Raw genomic sequence first — 18400 nt, forward strand, 5'->3', positions numbered from 1 at the left:
TGCCTCTAGACCAGCCAACCTGGATACGCGACTGAGGACTGGGTCCCTACTCCTCAATACCAGGTTGGCTGTCTGGTGGGCCAGGTAGGAAACAGCCCTACCTCCAGACTGGCAGAGTCTCCTGAAAGGTGAGTCTTCCCCAAGAACTATAGATCTCGAGGAGGCTGCGACTCTGGATACTGCGAGGAACCACAGATCCAGCCAGAAGGCCTGGAAGGCTGCCATAGCAGTAGATTCCAGGGCCATTGCCTTCTCTGACAGCAGGTGTTGCAAAGGCAATCCTGGAGTTAGATGAGCTAACTCCGGGTCAACCTGCTTGGTCAGCAATGGGTCTGACGAAGGTAAATAGAAGTGCCAATGGCGAGGCAGAGGAGGGGGAAGCTGCTTGTCTGACCCGCTGGCCCTAGGTGAAGCTTCCTGTCCTGAGACAAGAGCGTTCACCTCGTCCAGCACACCATCAGCCAAGGAAGACCAGGGTAGCCCTACAGACACTCTGGGTTCCTTCTTAGGACCCCAGACCGACTCCAACCTAGATGGACGGTTAGAGGGGGCAACCATCGATCCTTCCCCAAGGTCAATGTGCTGACAGATCAGCGCAATGACCTCTGTGAAAGACCTCTGTATCCTCTGCGTCCTGAGGCAACAGATCGTCAGATCCATCCAGGCCAAGTCCCTCCTGAGACACTCTTCCTTCAGCAGGAAGAACCTCGCCAGACCCCCCGTGGTCTTCTCTAACCACTTGAGCGTACGACCTGTCCGATCCTGGAACTGAACCAGACACATAGGCTCTCGTGGCTGGACTGTAAGGAGCGCACTCCTCACAGTCACTCCTGTTCGCCTCGCTCCTCCCAGTGTATCCCGAGGAGGTTGAAGGGACAGGTGAGGTAAACCTGGTGCTCCCACCCTGCCTACCAGCAGAACCAGTAGGCTGGGAGGACTGCAAGCGAACACCAACCTGCGGTGGTGACTGGGCTGCACATCTGGACCAGCGATCTTCCTGCGGAGAAGTACTGTCCCAAGGACGGTAGCGCCAGTCTCTTGCATCAGGAAAGCTGCTACCAGCTGTGCGGAGCGTCTGATCACGCTGGTGTGATCGTCAGTTGGGTTACTATACTCTGTTTTTTTTTTTCATCTGTCCATCCGCCTGTGGTGTTTGTGTATGGTAACACTGCGCCCCGGGCTTTAAATAGTTATGCAATGTGTAAGTTTTAGGTAAATAAAAGGATATTTTGGTGTACATTTGCAACTGAAAAGTGTTTTAATAATTTACTGTATGTGAATTACACAGTTGACATTCGAAATAGGATATTATTTAATGCCTGGGACGCAGTGTTACCATGCGCAAACACCACAGGTGGATGGACAGATGGAAAAAACAGAGTATAGTAGTGTCCACTAACGCAGTAAGAGCAAGCACTGTCCTCACGACACGTCACGGTCCCAGAAGCAGCCAAAGCTATTCCTGGGGACCTGGGGAACCTCCTCCAGCCTTGCCTTGTGTACGGTCAGGTGGGACCATCATGTCAACACTGGGTACTGGGCGACTGCTACGCAAGCGATCGCCAGTCTGGCAAGTCACCTGAGCGATTCTTACCATCCTTCCACCCTGTGCCTGGGTCCTGGCGGTGAGTGTACTCAGCGGCCTGGACTCTGGCTGAAAGGTCATCAGCAGGTGACCATACACTTGGTGATGCTCGCTGGTGAGTGGCCGAGACGGTTCCTGGTCAAGAGGTGGAACATCTAGAGCCAAGAGCAGAGATACCAGCAGTGGCTGGTACCTCCACAGTGCCCGTCTTTCTCTTCCCTGAGGAAGGAAAGATGGGCCACGTTCCTGAAAGAACAGGAGGACCAGTGGAAAGCCCACCTGTCTCACCGGGACAATGAGACAGACCCTTAAAAGTCTCTCTGTGAGACTTCTTGGGGGGGGGGGCACCAGACCACCTTCTTCATCAGTTGGGGGGGTCTTGGAAGTAAAAGGGGAGGAGGCGGCAGACGACGAAGATGAAGAAGACGACGACGACACCTTACTACTCTTCTTTGACTTCTTAGCCGGCTTCCTCAGAACAGCAGACAGGTCCTCCATCCAGGACGGAGCTGGGGTGGCTGCCGAGGCAGCGGGGCCAAGCTCCACCTGGGAAGGAGGACCTGAAGGAGCAGCAGTACTTCAACGGGTAGGAACAGGGGCAGCAAGCACGGCGACAGCATCAGGAAGTGGGTCCAGGGGCGAGCTCTTGGGGCACTCAAAATCAGGTGGAGGAGCGAGGATAGCAAAACCTGGGGGGGGAGGAGGAGGAGGGTAATACTCCACCTTGGATATGCGTGGCACTGGTGCCTGCACTGCAGCAGTGGGGGTAACCATCGTCACATGCTGAGTGTAGACCAGGTGAGGTGGTGCCATGTACCCCAGTGTGGAAACTGTTGTGGTCGTCCTCGACTCCACCATATGCGTGATGGGGACTGCAGCTAGATGTTGTAGAAGTCCCTGGATGCTTGGAATGCCGGAAAGACTCAGTGATTACCAAACCTGAGGTAGGCAAACCTGAGGCAGGCAAACCTGAGGAAGAAGGAACAGTCGGGTAAATGGGGGGGGGAGTTCCTGTTCGCTCAGAGGGGGGAAGGATCCCCCCTGAGCGGACAGAAGTTCCCGAGTAGTACAACTCCAGGTTGGCATGTCTCCCTCCTTCCTCTGAACTCGACAGATCGAGTGAAGAGGTGGAGAGAGACATTTTCCCCGAAGGAGAGAGCCATGCGAGGAAGCTTACGAGGGGGAAGGAAAGAAGACGACGTATCTGTAACCAGCGGTGTCAAGGGAGAGCTTTCCGACGACGCCTTGGCTGACCTACATGGATTCTTCCTCCTCTTGCATCTCCCCCACTGCTCCTCTGTCTAGGAGATACAAGTGTCACAAGTTAACTCCTTATTACAGTCACGCCCTCGGCACCTTGCGCAGAGGGCATGAGGGATCCACTTCTTCGCTAGAGCGAAAAACCACATTTTCTACCCCCCAACCGTCTTATGAAATTTTCCTTTTATCCAAAGAGTACCGCTTAGGTTAAAAGGAAAATTTCACAAGACGGTGGTAAGAACAGCAATGCTGTATGGTACGAAACAGCGTGCATGAGAAAAACAGCAGAAGAAGATGGATATGGCAGAAATGAGAATGCTCAGATAGATGTCTGGGGTGACAAGAGAGGATAGGATCAGAAATTACTACATAAGGGGGTCGACTAAGGTGGTGAAAGTAACAAAGAAAGTGCAGGAGAGGAGGCTGAGATGGTATGGACACCTGTTGAGGAGAGACGAGGACCACGCTGGGAGACATACTATGGGGATGGAGGTTCAAGGAAGAAGAAGAGGGAGGCCAAGAAAGAGATGGAAGGACTGTGTGAGAGGAGACTTGTATGAGAAGGGAATTGCTGAGGCAGAACCGCAGGATAGGAATACAGTGGTATCTCGAGATACGAAAGGCTCAACTTACGAAAAACTCGAGATACGAAAGCTAACATGAAAAATTTAACGGCTCTATATACGAAAAGTTTTCAAGATATGAAAGGTTTCTGTAAAGTCCGAGATTTGCCCGAACCACCAATAACAATTTTGAAACTCGCGTGCCGCCAACTGAGTAGACTCACCACCATCCTCCTGCTCTCCCATTGGCTCCTGATGCTAGTCACCGCCATGAGATCCTTCTCTCCTATTGGTCAGCATACCTCCCATGATGCATCTACGTAGCGGCGTGCTTCTTCGGCCACTCGGTACCAGCATCGTTATCGTACGCACGCGGTATTCGTTCGGTCTAATGATTTTGTTTATTAACGTAAATTCGTTAGTGATTTCGTTGCAGTATACGTACTTTATCGTGTTGTGTGAAAACTTTACTCTTCTTACGTAAATTACGAACAGTATAACATAGTCATGGGTCCCAAGAAAGTTGAAATTCACGGAAAGAAGCAAATGCTCTCTTTGGAGACAAAGATGGAGATTATCAAGAAGTATGATGCTCGCATGCGATTGAGTGTGATCGCCAAGGAATACGGCCAAAATCCGTCGACAATAGGCACCATCCTTAAGCAGAAGGATGTCATTAAAGCAGCTACACCTTCCAAGGGCATCACTATTTTGTCCAGCAAGAGGACCCACGTGCACGACGAGATGGAACAGCTGTTTCTTGTCTGGATAAAAGACAAAGAAATTGCTGGCGATACGATAATGGAGACGGCAATCTCCCACAAGGCCAGCGCTATTTTCGGCAATTTGATTGCCCAGGCCGAAGACGACAGAGGACAAGGGACATCAATGCCAACCCCAGAGTTCAAGGCTTTGCATGGGTGGTTCGAGAAATTCCGTAAACGGACTAGTATCCATTCAGTGGTGCGGCATGGGGAGGCTGCCAGCTCAGACACGAAACCGGCCAAAGCCTTTAAAAAGACGTTCGATGAGATGATGACCAAGGAAGGCTACAGTTCTCAGCAAGTCTTCAACTGTGATGAGACTGGCCTTTTTTGGAAAAAAATGCCTCGTCGGACGTACATCACGGAGGAAGAGAAGAAGCTACCCGGGCATAAGCCTATGAAAGACAGGCTTACGCTCGCACTCTGTTCAAATGCCAGTGGGGATTGCAAGGTGAAGCCCCTACTGGTCTATCATTCCGAGACTCCTTCGAGCCTTCAAGGCCCACAAAGTGCTTAAGGAGAAGCTTCCAGTGATGTGGAGGGCTAATGCGAAAGCCTGGGTAATGAGGCTTTTGTTCACGGAGTGGGTAAATCTGTGTTTCGGCCCGACAGTGAAGAAATTCTTGGAAGAGAAGCGCCTCCCTCTGAAATGTCTGCTGGTGTTGGACAATGCCCCTCCCCACCCTCCTGGCCTCGAGGAAGATATCCTAGTGGAGTATTCCTTTATCAAGATTCTTTATCTTCCGCCTAACACCGCCCCTCTCCTCCAGCCCATGGACCAGCAAGTGATATCGAACTTTAAGAAGCTGTATATGAAACATCTTTTCAAGAGATGTTTCGACATCACCGATACCACAAACCTCACCTTGCGTCAATTTTGGAAGGAGCATTTCGACATAGTCATATGCATCCGACTCATCGACCAAGCTTGGCAGGAGGTTTCGAGGCGAACCTTGGATTCCTCGTGGAGGAAACTCTGGCCTGATGCCGTATCCGCCCGAGACTTCGGGGGATTCGACGTGGGCGAAGCTGGTGCTGCAGATTCAGAAACAGTTGACGATCCTGAAACTGTTTTGCAACCAGATCTTGATGAGATTGTTGCACTCGGCAAGTCCATGGGGCTGGTCGTCGACGAGGACGACATCAACGACCTTCTCGAGGAGCACCAAGAGGAGCTTACGACGGATGACCTGAAGGAGTTGGAGACCATGCAACATAACGTCGTTCAAGAGGAGTTCTCTAGCAGTGGCGAGGAGGAGGAGGACAACCCTATAACAACGGTAGAAATTAAGGATGTTCTAGCCGCTTTTCATAAAGTGCAATTGTTTGTAGAAAAAAAAGACACCCCCAAAAAGGCTCACAGAGATCATATGCTTGCGCAGTTCGATGACGTTTGCCTGAGTTGTTTCAGGAACATTGTGAAAAGTAGGCAGAAGCAATCTTCCTTGGATAGTTATTTTTTAAAGAGGCCTTTAGTATTAGCAGAAGTAAAAGGAAGAACCAAGTGATACTAAAAAACAAAGTTGAAAGTGGTGATGAAGTTGAAATTTTGTTTAAAAAAAAAAAAAAAAATTAAAATCAAAAAGACAAAAAAATTCTTAGAATTTTATTTTTTTGTAAAGTTAAGTGTTACAGTTTTGTTAATGTGTTTCGTAAATTTTAGTTTAGTTTTCCTTACATTTTTTTATGTTTCGTAAAGTTAAGTGTATGTACATACGTATCGGCCGTTTGTCCTCCTCCTCTGTCGCCACTTTCGGAGATAGCCTCACTCGAAAGGTAAGCTTCCACATTTTACTACATACGTACAGTATTTCTTGTATACCATGTACACTAATACACTTTATTTAAAGGTAATTAGCAGTACGTTATTAATCTAGGTATTGAATGGTCCAAATTGTTGTAGTATTTTATTGTTTATAGGTCAATTTAGCTTTATTATGAAATTTACTGGGGTGATTTTGGAGGGCTTGGAATGGATTAGCCATTTTACATGTAAAATGTGGTCCAAGATACGAAAACCTCATGATACGAAAGGTGCCTCGGAATGGATTAATTTCGTATCTCGAGGTATCACTGTAGATGGAAACGGCTCATCCGAAACGGCGACTCAATATAAAATTGGGAACCAGCTGGGAAGAAGACTCCAGGAAATATTCTCCGGTTGGATAGGGAGAGTAAGGGATTATCTGACTCGTGGGTTTGCATTTCAAAATCTCATAATCAGACAAAATAGACAAAATAACCACACAGGCAGAAATATCCATAATTATACAAGAATAAAGGCAATATGCAAAAACAACAAAGAACAGTCTCACGGCAGTGGCGGGCAGAGAGGTTAACAACACGTCTGCACCCAACGGCGGTTGAAAGCAAAGTGGAATGTTTAAATCCAGTCGGGTGGGACTTCCAACCATCGGAGAAGCAGTTACTGCCTAACTACCTTGTTATAGAATCTTAAGACCGAGTTCCAGCTGGCGCTGAAAGTAATTCCTTATGTAAAGGACCGATGGTTTGTATAAAGTGTAGGAACAAAGGATATTTATTATGATAAATTTGCCAATAATATAAAAGGCACAAATGGTTTTATTACCTTTAATATAAATTTATTTTATAATGTACATCAGTGGTTATCTCACGGAAGCTGAGGCTAGCCTACTGATAAACATCACTTAGAATTCAAGGTTTAATTTTTAGAATGGTGGTATAAGATAATTCCCAGGTTTTAGGGGTAGATTTTAGGATTTAAAGGTTGTCTTATAAGTAGAAATATACGGTAATCATCTAAGTGTTAAATTTATGGCTTATTATTACCCCAAAAAATAATAATCATAAATGCTTTAACAAATAACGATTATGTATCCTCCAAATTATAATTAGCTTTCATAATAGTTATGGTGTTTTTATATACTCCTAGATGCAAAACTGTCAAAAGAGGCTTCTGCTTAAAAGTATTACTTTTTATAATATTAATGAACTACAAATACAGTCCTTAATAGAATACATACCTATGATATTTTTCCTTTCTTTGGCCACAAGTCTGTGAAGTTAAGTATATCTTAGTTTAACCAGACCACTGAGCTGATTAACAGCTCTTCTAGGGCTGGCCCTAAGGATTAGATATTTTTACAAGGCTAGGAACCAACTGGTTACCTAACAATGAGACCTACAGCTTAATGTGGGATCCGAACCACATCGGGAAATGAATTTCTATCACCAGAAATAAATTCTTCTGATTTCGTGTCGGCAGAGTGGAGAATCGAACCAGAACCCTGAGATCGGTAGTCGAGCAGATAACAGACTCGTCCAATGAGAAATTAATCAGCATAGAAGTTCATAAAACCCTGGAGAAATGGTACAGTATTGAGAGGCTGCAGCCCCACCCCCAGGATAAAATGAAGCTGTACTATAAAGCTTTCATGAGTTCCCGTTATCGTGAAGAAGAGGGCTCCTTAAAGAAGATTATAACTGAAAATGTAAACCCAACCAATGAAACCAAGAAAACAGACCTAATCAATACTACCAGAATCAGAGGACGCGAGACCTAATCATGAAAAATAACCCCTCCCCACCAGTACAAAACCCCCTGAAGCAGACTTATGTGGTATACAAGTACACATGCCCAGTCCACAGTTTGCGGTGGTGCCTACATCAGTATGACCAGCATGCGCCTGTCTAAGAGAATCTGCTGCCACATCCAAGAAGGGGCTATCAAAAATTGCACCTGCACTAGACATCAAAAGACTATCTCCCGGGATGTGATCATCCAGAATACGAAGATCATCGGGAAGGCCCCCAATGCCTGTCGATTGTGCCTGCTGGAGGCACTTCTCAACCAGCAAATAAAACAAGTACTAAATATGACATGGAGAATTTCTCTTCCCTACAAGTATGACAACACCTGCCCCCAACAGTGACACTACCGATTGCGACAACTCTATGGAAGACGACAGCCCCAAACGAGATACTCCTGCAGCCAATGAAAATCAAGCAATCCATGATGTCACACAGCACAGCGCGATGTCCAGCAACATCAACGTATGGCTCAGATCTCATAGGTTGCAGCTACGTGACCATAGACGCTATTAGCCTGTTTAAGTAGCACAGAAAAAGGCCACTATTTGGAAAATAGAGAAGAATCTCTACAAGCATAATGCTGCTGAGATAGCCAATAATTTTAATAAAATATTATTAGTATTATAATTATCACTGCTATTACTATTCTGTAAATATTTATTTGTAATATCATGCTATATTCATATCTAAAACAATATAGTATCAGTTAAACTTCATTGTCATGAAAAATTGCGGCTTTAGTAAATGATGTGAATGCGGATTACAGCACAATACTGGAGGATTGGATATGCTTTCAATACCAAAGGGGTTAAAAGCCAGGGAAAAAACATGTATGCAGCACCCCAAACCAGGCAAACTTTGAGGTTGGCCAATTTAAGAGAAAAACTCATCAATGGAATGAGGAAGATAAGCCAATGCACAAATGCACATGGTGTAAGAAAAAAATTCTAAGTCTCCATACCTTACACGAGAAGTTAAAAATTAATATTTACAAGCCCTTCTGGGGCCTCTTTAAAAAAACTATTACATATTAGGGCAAAATATCTGGCCGTGACACTGTCTAATGCATCATTAACAAGTCTTTAGACTTTTGAATTTCGGTTAGCGTCAGACCCCCAGGAATGGAACCCTGTCGTTAACCGGGGGCTGCCTGCATTGCCATTTGGCCCAATGGCCCACCAGGCATCCCCTACCACCAGCAGCAAGCAGGGAGTGGCACCCTCTCTATCGACGACCAGACCTGCCCCTTCCCCTAGGCCCCCTTCCTGTTTTGGAAGAGCGTGGCTGATAGGGTCGCTACTGCTGCTTCGTCTACAATGGAGCTGTAGGCTGAAGAGTCCTAACAGATGTTGACTGCATGGATAACCTCCTTGGAGGCAACTGCCTGCTCTGCCTTGGAGGAAGAGTAGGAGGGCAAGAATGAGCCTCTTACTTCATGACTGCCTTCTGAACTAGTCAATCTCTGGTATCAGTGTGCCGTCTGTCTATCGCATATTCTAGCTGCATCCTAGTGAAGACAAGGAATCAGAATCTACTGAACGCATCACCCTAATTAAACAGGGGTGCGTCCCATCTAATCAGGAGCAGGTTGGCCCACAAATTAGCAATGAGATGGCCCAGGTAAGAGATGGCTTTAGCGCCCGATTGAAATAACCTGATGCAGGAAGGCGAGCTAACGGAACCTCCTTCAGAACAACATGACTTTATCCTGGCCTACGCATTTTTGGACAATAGAAGACATAGGATACTTGTTTTATCAAAAGTGAATTTGTGATCAAATTAGGGAATGGTTTTCCTAACTCTGTAATGGAATTATTGGAGCTTAAGAAGTTTAAAGTTGGTGCACTTTTTTTTTGGGGGGGGGAGGCTACACATGAGTCTCCACGAGTCTCACTTCATAGTTTATTTTCTGTTGTATTTTACTTTGTAATTCATCTTCTTATAATATTTATCCTATTTGTTCATTCTGTTTCATAGATTAGTCTTTAACTCACAGTTTCTTTTCTGGATTGCACTGCTTTCCTTGTTCAAAGCTCTGGGTTTGAACCATTCTGCTTCTCCATCTAAGATTGCAGCTTGAAGAAGAAGAAGAAGAAGAAGAAGAAGAAGAAGAAGAAGAAGAAGAAGAAGAAGAAGAAGAAGAAGAAGAAGAAGAAGAGGAAGAATTTGAGAAGAGAGAGAGAGAGAGTCCTTGCTTCTGTCCTCAGTCACAACAGATCTTAAATGCAAATATGTTACAAAATGAGTTTTGAACTGTAATAATTGTTTTGAAACTCCTGTAACTCAATTTGTAAAATATTTTTTTGATTTGTTAACATAATTTGCAGGATGTTTGATTTTCTGACTTTACAGAGATAATTCAGTTATTATTGCAGTGCGGTTATCATTGTTGTTATTACATAATTATTATTATCAGGTTATTACTCCACATGGGCATTTGAGTTTTCATAATTTTTTTTGCCTTGCTTTGAAAAATGAGGTCATGCAACAGGCATGTGTTTTGTGTACCAAGATGCACTTCATAATTCTGACCTTACCTCACATACTGGAAATTCTGTGACATAGAAACTTCTAATGTTATAAGAATGGATTGTACTCTACATAATTTACATATAAGATGAAGATTAAACATACATTAGTAACTAATATAGAGGAAAGAAGAGCAAAATTATACAACAGAATTACATATATGGACAGCAGAAGAATAACATGATTAATAGCATTGCAAAGAAAATTGAAATTGAAAACATTAAACAGCAGCAAGATAAAATTACCTGGATTACTTGCTACATGGTGCTGACCATATGAGAGGGTACTTGTGGTGGACGAGTGACTTGGGAAGGAACTGGACATCACACCAGTCTGTTTACTGGAACAAAAAAAAATATACATATATATACATATATAAAATTACTATTAACCCTCTTACGCCGATTGGACGTATTAAACGTCAAGATAAATTGTCTCCCAGGTGCCGATTGGTCATATTAAACGTCAACATAAAAAATAAACGTTGACAAAGTTTTTTTTTAAATTCGCGGAAAAATACTTATAGGCCTAACAGTCGAAAACTTTTGAATCACGCGCCTTGGGGGATGCTGGGAGCTCACGGATCAAGGCGTTGTTTTGTTTACAATCGTTACCCAGGTGCGCAAGCGCGAATTTCTTTCTTATCGCACTAAAAAGTATCAGTGACACATCTCAGAAATTATTTCGTCACTTTGACATAATTTTTGCACCATTTTAAATTAGCTGTTACATGGAGTGTTATATATGAAAATGTGCGCAATTTCATGTAGAATAAAAAAAAATAACTCATGATTATAGCTTTTATCAGTTTTGAAATATTTTCATATAAATAACGATAAGTGCCAAAATTTCAACCTTTGGTCAACTTTGACTCTACCAAAATGGTAGAAAAACGCAATTGTAAGCTAAAATGCTTATATTCTAGTAATATTCAATCATTTACCTTCATTTTGCAACAAATTGGAAGTCTCTAGCACAATATTTTGATTTATGGTGAATTTATGAATAAAAAAATTTTTCCTTACGGCCGCGCGGTAACTCTTCCGAAAAAAATAAGAAATTTTTTGTGCGAATGTCGTAATATTTACACCATTTTAAATTGGCCGTTACATAAAGTTTTATATATGAAAATGTTTAAAATTTCATGTAGAATACAAAAAAAATGATTGAAGGTTGTAGCTTTTCTCATTTTCGAAATATTTGCATATAAATCATGATAAATATTAAAAAACCACGTTCGGTCAACTTTGACTACCGAAATAGTCGAAAAACGTAATTGTAAGCTAAAACTCTCAGTCTAGTATATGCCTTCATTTACTTCAATTTGAACAATTCAAAGTCTCTAGCGCAGATTTTAATTTCTGTGAATTTTTAAAAAAACTTTCCTTCCCTCCGCCCGCGGATTCTCCGCTGCAAATCTCCAAAATGCGTACGTCGCATTATCGTTATATTTGCTCCGTTTCATATTAGGTGTTTCATAGAGTTTTATATATGAAAATGTGCGCAATTTCATGTAGAATACGACAAAAAATAATTGAAGGTTGTAGCTTTTCTCATTTTCAAAATATTTGCATATAAAAAAATTCGACATTCGGTCAAATTTAACTCGTCCGAAATAGTCGAAAACTGCAATTGTAAGCTAAAACTCTTACAGTATAGTAATATTCAATCATTTATCTTCATTTTAAAACAAATTGGAAGTCTCTAGAACAATATTTAGATATATGGTGAATTTTTGAAAAAACATTTTTTTACGTCCGCGCGTTACGAATTCCTGCATCATTTTGTGTTGCTTTGATTGTTTTACAATGTGTTATATACCAAACTGATCACAATTTAGTATACAATACAACGAAATAAAAATTAACTTGTTAGCTTTAACCGTTTTGCTCACAGCATGATTTGAATACAATTATATATGAAATTTTTTTTTCGCGCTATCATATATCGCATAATTTATATATGATAGATATTTTTTTTCATTTCTGATGGTTGCATGCTAAACTTCAGGCAATGACAAAAAAAGTGGCCTCAAATGAACTCTTAATCTTGAAAACTAAGCGGGCTGTGATTTTTTGACAAAAATATTTTTCCTGCTTCGGCGCTCACTCCGAGACCGCCTCGGCACACGGGAGACGATTTTTATTATACCCCTTCGGCGTAAGAAGGTTAACATCCTGAGTCATTGGCCATGTGCAAGTTCAATCTGTTCCAGACCCTGAGATATAATAAGCAACATTTTACATTATACACTGTTGGGTGAAGTTACTATGTATTCCTATTATGTTGCTCATTCTGGTGTTAGCTGTACTTTACAGTGGGTATATTAAAAAAAGGGGAAGTAAAATGTTGAAAACTGAAGAGAAAGGTGAACCATAAGAGTTGACCCAAAATGTCAAAATCATACAGAACATTGATCATACTGTTACTTCCTTATTCAGTAATACCATACAACCAGCACAAGCATCAAGGATACCTTAAAGTATTGGTGTTCAACATCTTGACTTAGTAAATGCTGAGTGTGCTATATACTTTTCCTAATAAAAACTGCTATTTAAAAAATTCAACAATAAAAAAAACTCAACCCATTAATCATACAGAGCCTTCATATAAATTACAAGTGCCCACACTTGCATTCCTGTCTTGTGCCCATGAGAAGCAGATTGGCTAAAAGGGACTGATCTCACTTGCACCTCTAGTAAATGATATATAGCAATTATCCTCCTCATTGCTTTATCAAAACTGGATGTGCCACAGCAAGAAGTAAGGAATGAGAGATTAGCACTTTGAATATGACTGATAAGGTTGTATGACACTTTCTTTATGCTACAAAAGTTTTTAACATTTCACCACAGACCTGTCAAACATATTAACCCTTAAACGCCGATCCGGTATTTCCAAAAGTGTCTCCCGTATGCCAGCAGGGTTTGGGAGTGAGCGCCGAAGCGGAAAATAAGTTTTTTTCAAAAAATCACAGCACACTTAGTTTTCAAGATTAAGAGTTCAATTTTGGCTTTTTTTTTTTTTGTCATTGCCTGAAGTTTAGTATGAAACCATCAGAAATGAAAAAAAATATCATTATCATATATAAATATTGGAATATATGACAGCACAAAAAAGTCATATATAATTGTATACAAATTGCGCTGTGAACAAAACAGTTAAAGCTAACGAGTTAATTTTTTTCGAATTGTACACTAAATTGTGATGATTTTGGTATATAACATATTGTAAAACAATCAAAGCAACACAGAGAAAATATTATCACAATATGATGCATAAATTTGTAATGCGTGGAAGTAAAAAAAGTTGTTTTCAAAAATTCACCATAAATCGAAATATTGTGCTAGAGACTTCCAATTAGTTGCAAAATGAAGGTAATTGATTGAATATTAATACACTGTAAGTGTTGTAGCTTACAATTGCAGTTTTCGACCATTTCGGTTGTGTTAAAGTTGACAGAGGATTGATATTTTTCTATTTGTCATGATTTATATGAAAATATTTCAAAACTGTTAAAAGCTACAACCATGAGTTATTTTTTTCTGTATTCTACATAAAATTGCACACATTTTCATATATAAAACTTAATGTAATGGCTAATATAAAATGGTGCAAACATTATGACAAACTGACAAAAGAATTTCTGATTTTTTCGGCAGTTACCGCGCAGATGTAAGGAAATTTTTTTTTTTTTTTTTAAATTCACCATAAATCGAAATATTGTGCTAGGGACTTCCAATTTGTTACAAATTGAAGGTAAATGATTGAATATTACTAGAATGTAAGAGTTTTAGCTTACAATTGCGTTTATCAACCATTTCAGCCGAGCTAATGTTGACCGAGGGACGAATTTTTCCTATTTATCGTTATTTATATGAAAATACTTCAAAACTGATAAAAGCTACAACTATCGGTTGTTTTTTGTTGTATTCTACATAAAATTGTGCACATTTTCATATATAAAAATTTATGTAACTGCTATTATAAAATGGTGCAAACATTACGACAAACTGACAAAAGAATTTCTAATTTTTTCAGCAGTTACCGAGCGGACGTAAGGAAAAAAAAGTGTTTTTCAAAATTTCACCATAAATCAAAATACTGTGCTAGAGTTTTCCAATTTGTTGCAAAATGAAGGTAAATGATTGAATATTACTAGAATGTAAGAGTTTTAGCTTACAATTTCGTTTTTTTTACCATTTCGGACGAGTCAAAGTTGACCGAAGGTTGAAATTTTGGCACTTATTGGGATTTATGTGAAAATATTTCAAAAGTGATAAAAGTTACAACCATGGGTTGTTTTTAGTTGTATTCTACATGAAATTGCACACATTTTCATATATAAAACTTTATGTAACGGCTAATATAAAACGGTGCATACATTACGACAAACTGACGAAAGAATTTCTGATTTTTTTGGCAGATTACCAAGCGGACGTAAGGAAAAAGTTTTTTCAAAAATTCACCATAAATCAAAATATTGTGCTAGAGTTTTCTAATTTGTTGACAAATGAAGGTAAATCATTGAATATTACTAGAATGTAAGATTTTTAGCTTGCAATTGCGTTTTTCAACCATTTCGGTAGAGTCAAAGTTAACCGTAGGTTGAAATTTTGGCACTTATCGTGATTTATATGAAAATATCTCAAAACTGATAAAAGCAACAACCATCGGTTGTTTTGTTGTAATCTAAATGAAATTGTGCACATTTTCATACATAAAATTCTATGTAACGGCTAATATAAAACGGTGTAAAAATTACGACAATCTGACAAAAGAATTTCTGAGATGTGTCGGTGTTGCTTTTTAATGTGAGAAGAAAGAAATTCGCACATGCGTGCCTGGGTAACTCTTGTAAACAAAACAACAACTTGATCCGTGAACTCCCAGCATCCCTCAAGGTGCATGATTGAAAATTTTTTACCAAGTAGGCCTATAACTATTTTTCCACGAATATTTAAAAATGATATTGTTATGATACAATAAAGTTTGTTCATACTTACCTGGCAGATATATATATAGCTGTATTCTCCGAAGTCCGACAGAATTTCAAAACTTACGACACACGCAGTGGTCGGCCAGGTGGTTAGTACCCATTCCCGCCGCTGGGAGGCGGATATCAGGAACCATTCCCATTTTCTATTCAGATTTTCTATTACCACTGTCTCCTGAGGGGAGGTGGGTGGGCACTTTGATTATATATATCTGCCAGGTAAGTATGAACAAATTTTATTGTATCATAACAATATCATTTTGTTCATGAAGCTTACCTGTCAGATATATATATAGCTGAATCCCACCTTTGGAGGTAGGGAGACAGAATAGGATTTTAGGAAACATATACATGCAGATGATTGACATCTTGGTTCCATACCTGTTAGCATAGCTGACTTCGTGATTACTGTCACCCAAGTCGGCTTTTGCTTTACTAGAGTCTCCAGCAAGGTAGTGACCTGTATAGCTGGTGAGTTCTAAATGATCTGTCAACGGAAGCGTGACCACAATGTGACTAGACCATATTGACCATACTATGAGGGCTAAGATGTAATATATCTCACCACCTGACCAACCTAGCCAAAGTTAAGGATGTTTAACTAAAGCTAAGAATTGAGAAGTCCGCCACTGGCGGCCGACCCAACAACTATAATTAACAGCTCTTCCTAACCATTTTCTACAGGATAGGATGAGTGGTACTTCTTGACCCCAAGATTGGGTCAGCGGACACGTATGGCCCTAGCGAGCAGCAGATCTCATATGTCGTCTTCACATCTCGCAGGAGTGTGAAGCGAACACAGAGTTGCTTCGCTAAAACGCGTCACTCAGGATGTTACTGAGTGCCATGCTCTATTGAAATGCCTCCGAGGCCGCGCCCTCACCTCGTGAGTATTCAGTTTAAAAGATTTCAAATCCTTGTCCAAACATGACGAATGAGCCTCTTTGTAAGAGCTCTTTAAATAGAATGCCAGGGCATTCTTTGACATGGGCAAGTCTGGTTTTTTTATGGAACACCGAAGATTGTCCGAAGGACCTCGACTTCCTTTAGTTTTATCTAGATAAAACTTGAGAGCCCTAACAGGGCACAGGACTCTCTCTGGCTCTTGCCCAATAATTTGTGACATCCCTTGATATCCAAGTTTCTGGGCCAAGGGTTAGACAGGTTTCCATTCTTAGCCAAGAACGAAGGGCTTAGAGTACACACCGCATTATGTCCTCTAAAGCCAATATGTCTGCTGATGGCTTAAACGTCACTAACCCTCTTGGCTGTAGCTAGAGCGGTTAGAAAGATTAGCCTTTCTGGTCATGTGCTTCAAGTTTGCAGAAAGGAGAGGTTCGAAAGGCTTCGACATCAGGAACTTCCAGACTAAGTCTAAGTTCCATGTCGGAAGCATCGATTTAGACAAGTTTCGAGATTTCAAAAGACCTCAAAGATCGTGAAGGGCTTTGTTCGACAGATCCAAACCTCTGAGTCCAAAGACCGTCGACAACATACTTCTGTATCCTCTAATAGTCGAGACTGCCAGCTTATCCACATTCCTCAGACGGAAAGGGAAGACGGCACTCTAATTCACCGAGGTCGAGGTGGAGGAACAGCTATTCTTCCTGCACCATCTCCAGAAAACGCCCCACTCCGATTGGTACACTGCAAGAAAAGAAGCTCTTCTAGCCTTGGCAATTGTACTTGCCACTGATTTGAAAAGCCTCCCGCTTTGGTCAACTTCTCGATAGTCTGAAAACGTCAGACTCGGAGCGGAGAGGTTTTTGTAGTACCTCTCAAGAAGGGTGGGCTGTAAGAGTAGATCGACTTGCTCGGGAAGGGTCCTTGGAAAGTGCGCTAGGAAGGACATGACCTCTGTGAACCAGTCGCTCGACGGCCAACATGGGGCGATCAGGGTCATCCTCGCTCCCTCTGACGCCGCAAATTATCTTATTACAGGCGGCCCTCGGTTAGCGGCAGGGGTTCCGTTCCTGGCCACAGACGCCAAGCGATTTTCGACGCTGAGTGATTTTAAAGCCTACGGCCGCCGCACACCTTCTTTCGAAACTCTAGACCAGTCAAAGGCGCTGTAATCCCACAACGGCGCAATAAGTAAAATTATATTTATGCAGTATAGTACTATAGAATTTACTGTACAGTACATGTGGGTGTCTAGAGTATGTAAAGATATAATAAAGTTTATACAGTGTACAGGTAGCTGTAGTGTTCAGGTTACGATCATTAGTCTTACGATAGTTCGATTTTACGAGAGATCAAATTACAATGGCCTAACTTTATCCATCTTCTAGTTACATAAGTTCAATAACAGCAAAAGAGAATGATGAAAGTATGGTTTTAACGTTATACTCGTTGCGTGAACGTGTACAGCCATGAACAACCGAACGAGAAACGACTTTTTTTTTTTTTTTTTTCTAAGTACAACCGAACTGGATAACATCTGTTTGGCTTGTATTTCGATCATCGTACTACAGTGCAACATTACCGTATTTGTTATAAATGGCGTTATGTATAGAATAGAACTGAGATATCTTAATGTAATAACTTTATTCGCTATAGATCAGAGATCAATATAGATTAAAGATCAATCGGGAAATATACCGTTAAATTTAAACCTAGTTATAACTGAAGCTGAGAAAACTGTTCAAGCTGCTAATGACTATTATCGTACATCGGCAACAAGGATAAAACTGCAGTAAACGTCTGCCATCACACAACTGTAGATAAAACTACTGTGCTTGAAAGAACACATTTTACTGTTGATTTCACGCCGATATAAGATAAATACCGTAAAATTCGTATTAAGAGATATAAAGATTACGTATTGCGAACGGAATCACGTAATTTTTTACGCAATAAACATGCCGCCAACGTAATCTGTTAACGAAAAAAATAGTAGTTCACATTCACAACGAGACATATTCAATAAATATTTCCACCTAAAAACACGCTGTATAAGGAAAAATAACTTTGTCTCATATAAGTCAAGTATATATAGATATTCGTTTATGCTAACTAGAAGCAAGAACATTCGCTCAGAATTGCGTTATGGTGAACCAGACTCGTATTCATCAGCTAATTTCAAACCACAACATTGGCCGCTCCGCGGAATACGGGCTTAAGTTTGCCG

At 41.2% G+C, this 18400-nt stretch overlaps 1 protein-coding gene across 3 annotated transcripts in view; it reads right to left on the bottom strand.

The window, feature by feature from the left end:
• The window catches only part of LOC135219431 (uncharacterized), a 751318-nt gene that overhangs the window by 141128 nt on the left and 591790 nt on the right, over nucleotides 1-18400 (bottom strand). For all 3 annotated transcript variants that reach the window (XM_064256210.1, XM_064256211.1, XM_064256209.1), the window contains one exon: nucleotides 10520-10614. In XM_064256210.1, the coding sequence (XP_064112280.1) occupies nucleotides 10520-10614 (95 nt within the window). The remainder of the gene's footprint in view (nucleotides 1-10519; nucleotides 10615-18400) is intronic.

Source organism: Macrobrachium nipponense, chromosome 1, assembly GCF_015104395.2.
Source record: "Macrobrachium nipponense isolate FS-2020 chromosome 1, ASM1510439v2, whole genome shotgun sequence".
Lineage (NCBI taxonomy): Eukaryota > Metazoa > Arthropoda > Malacostraca > Decapoda > Palaemonidae > Macrobrachium > Macrobrachium nipponense.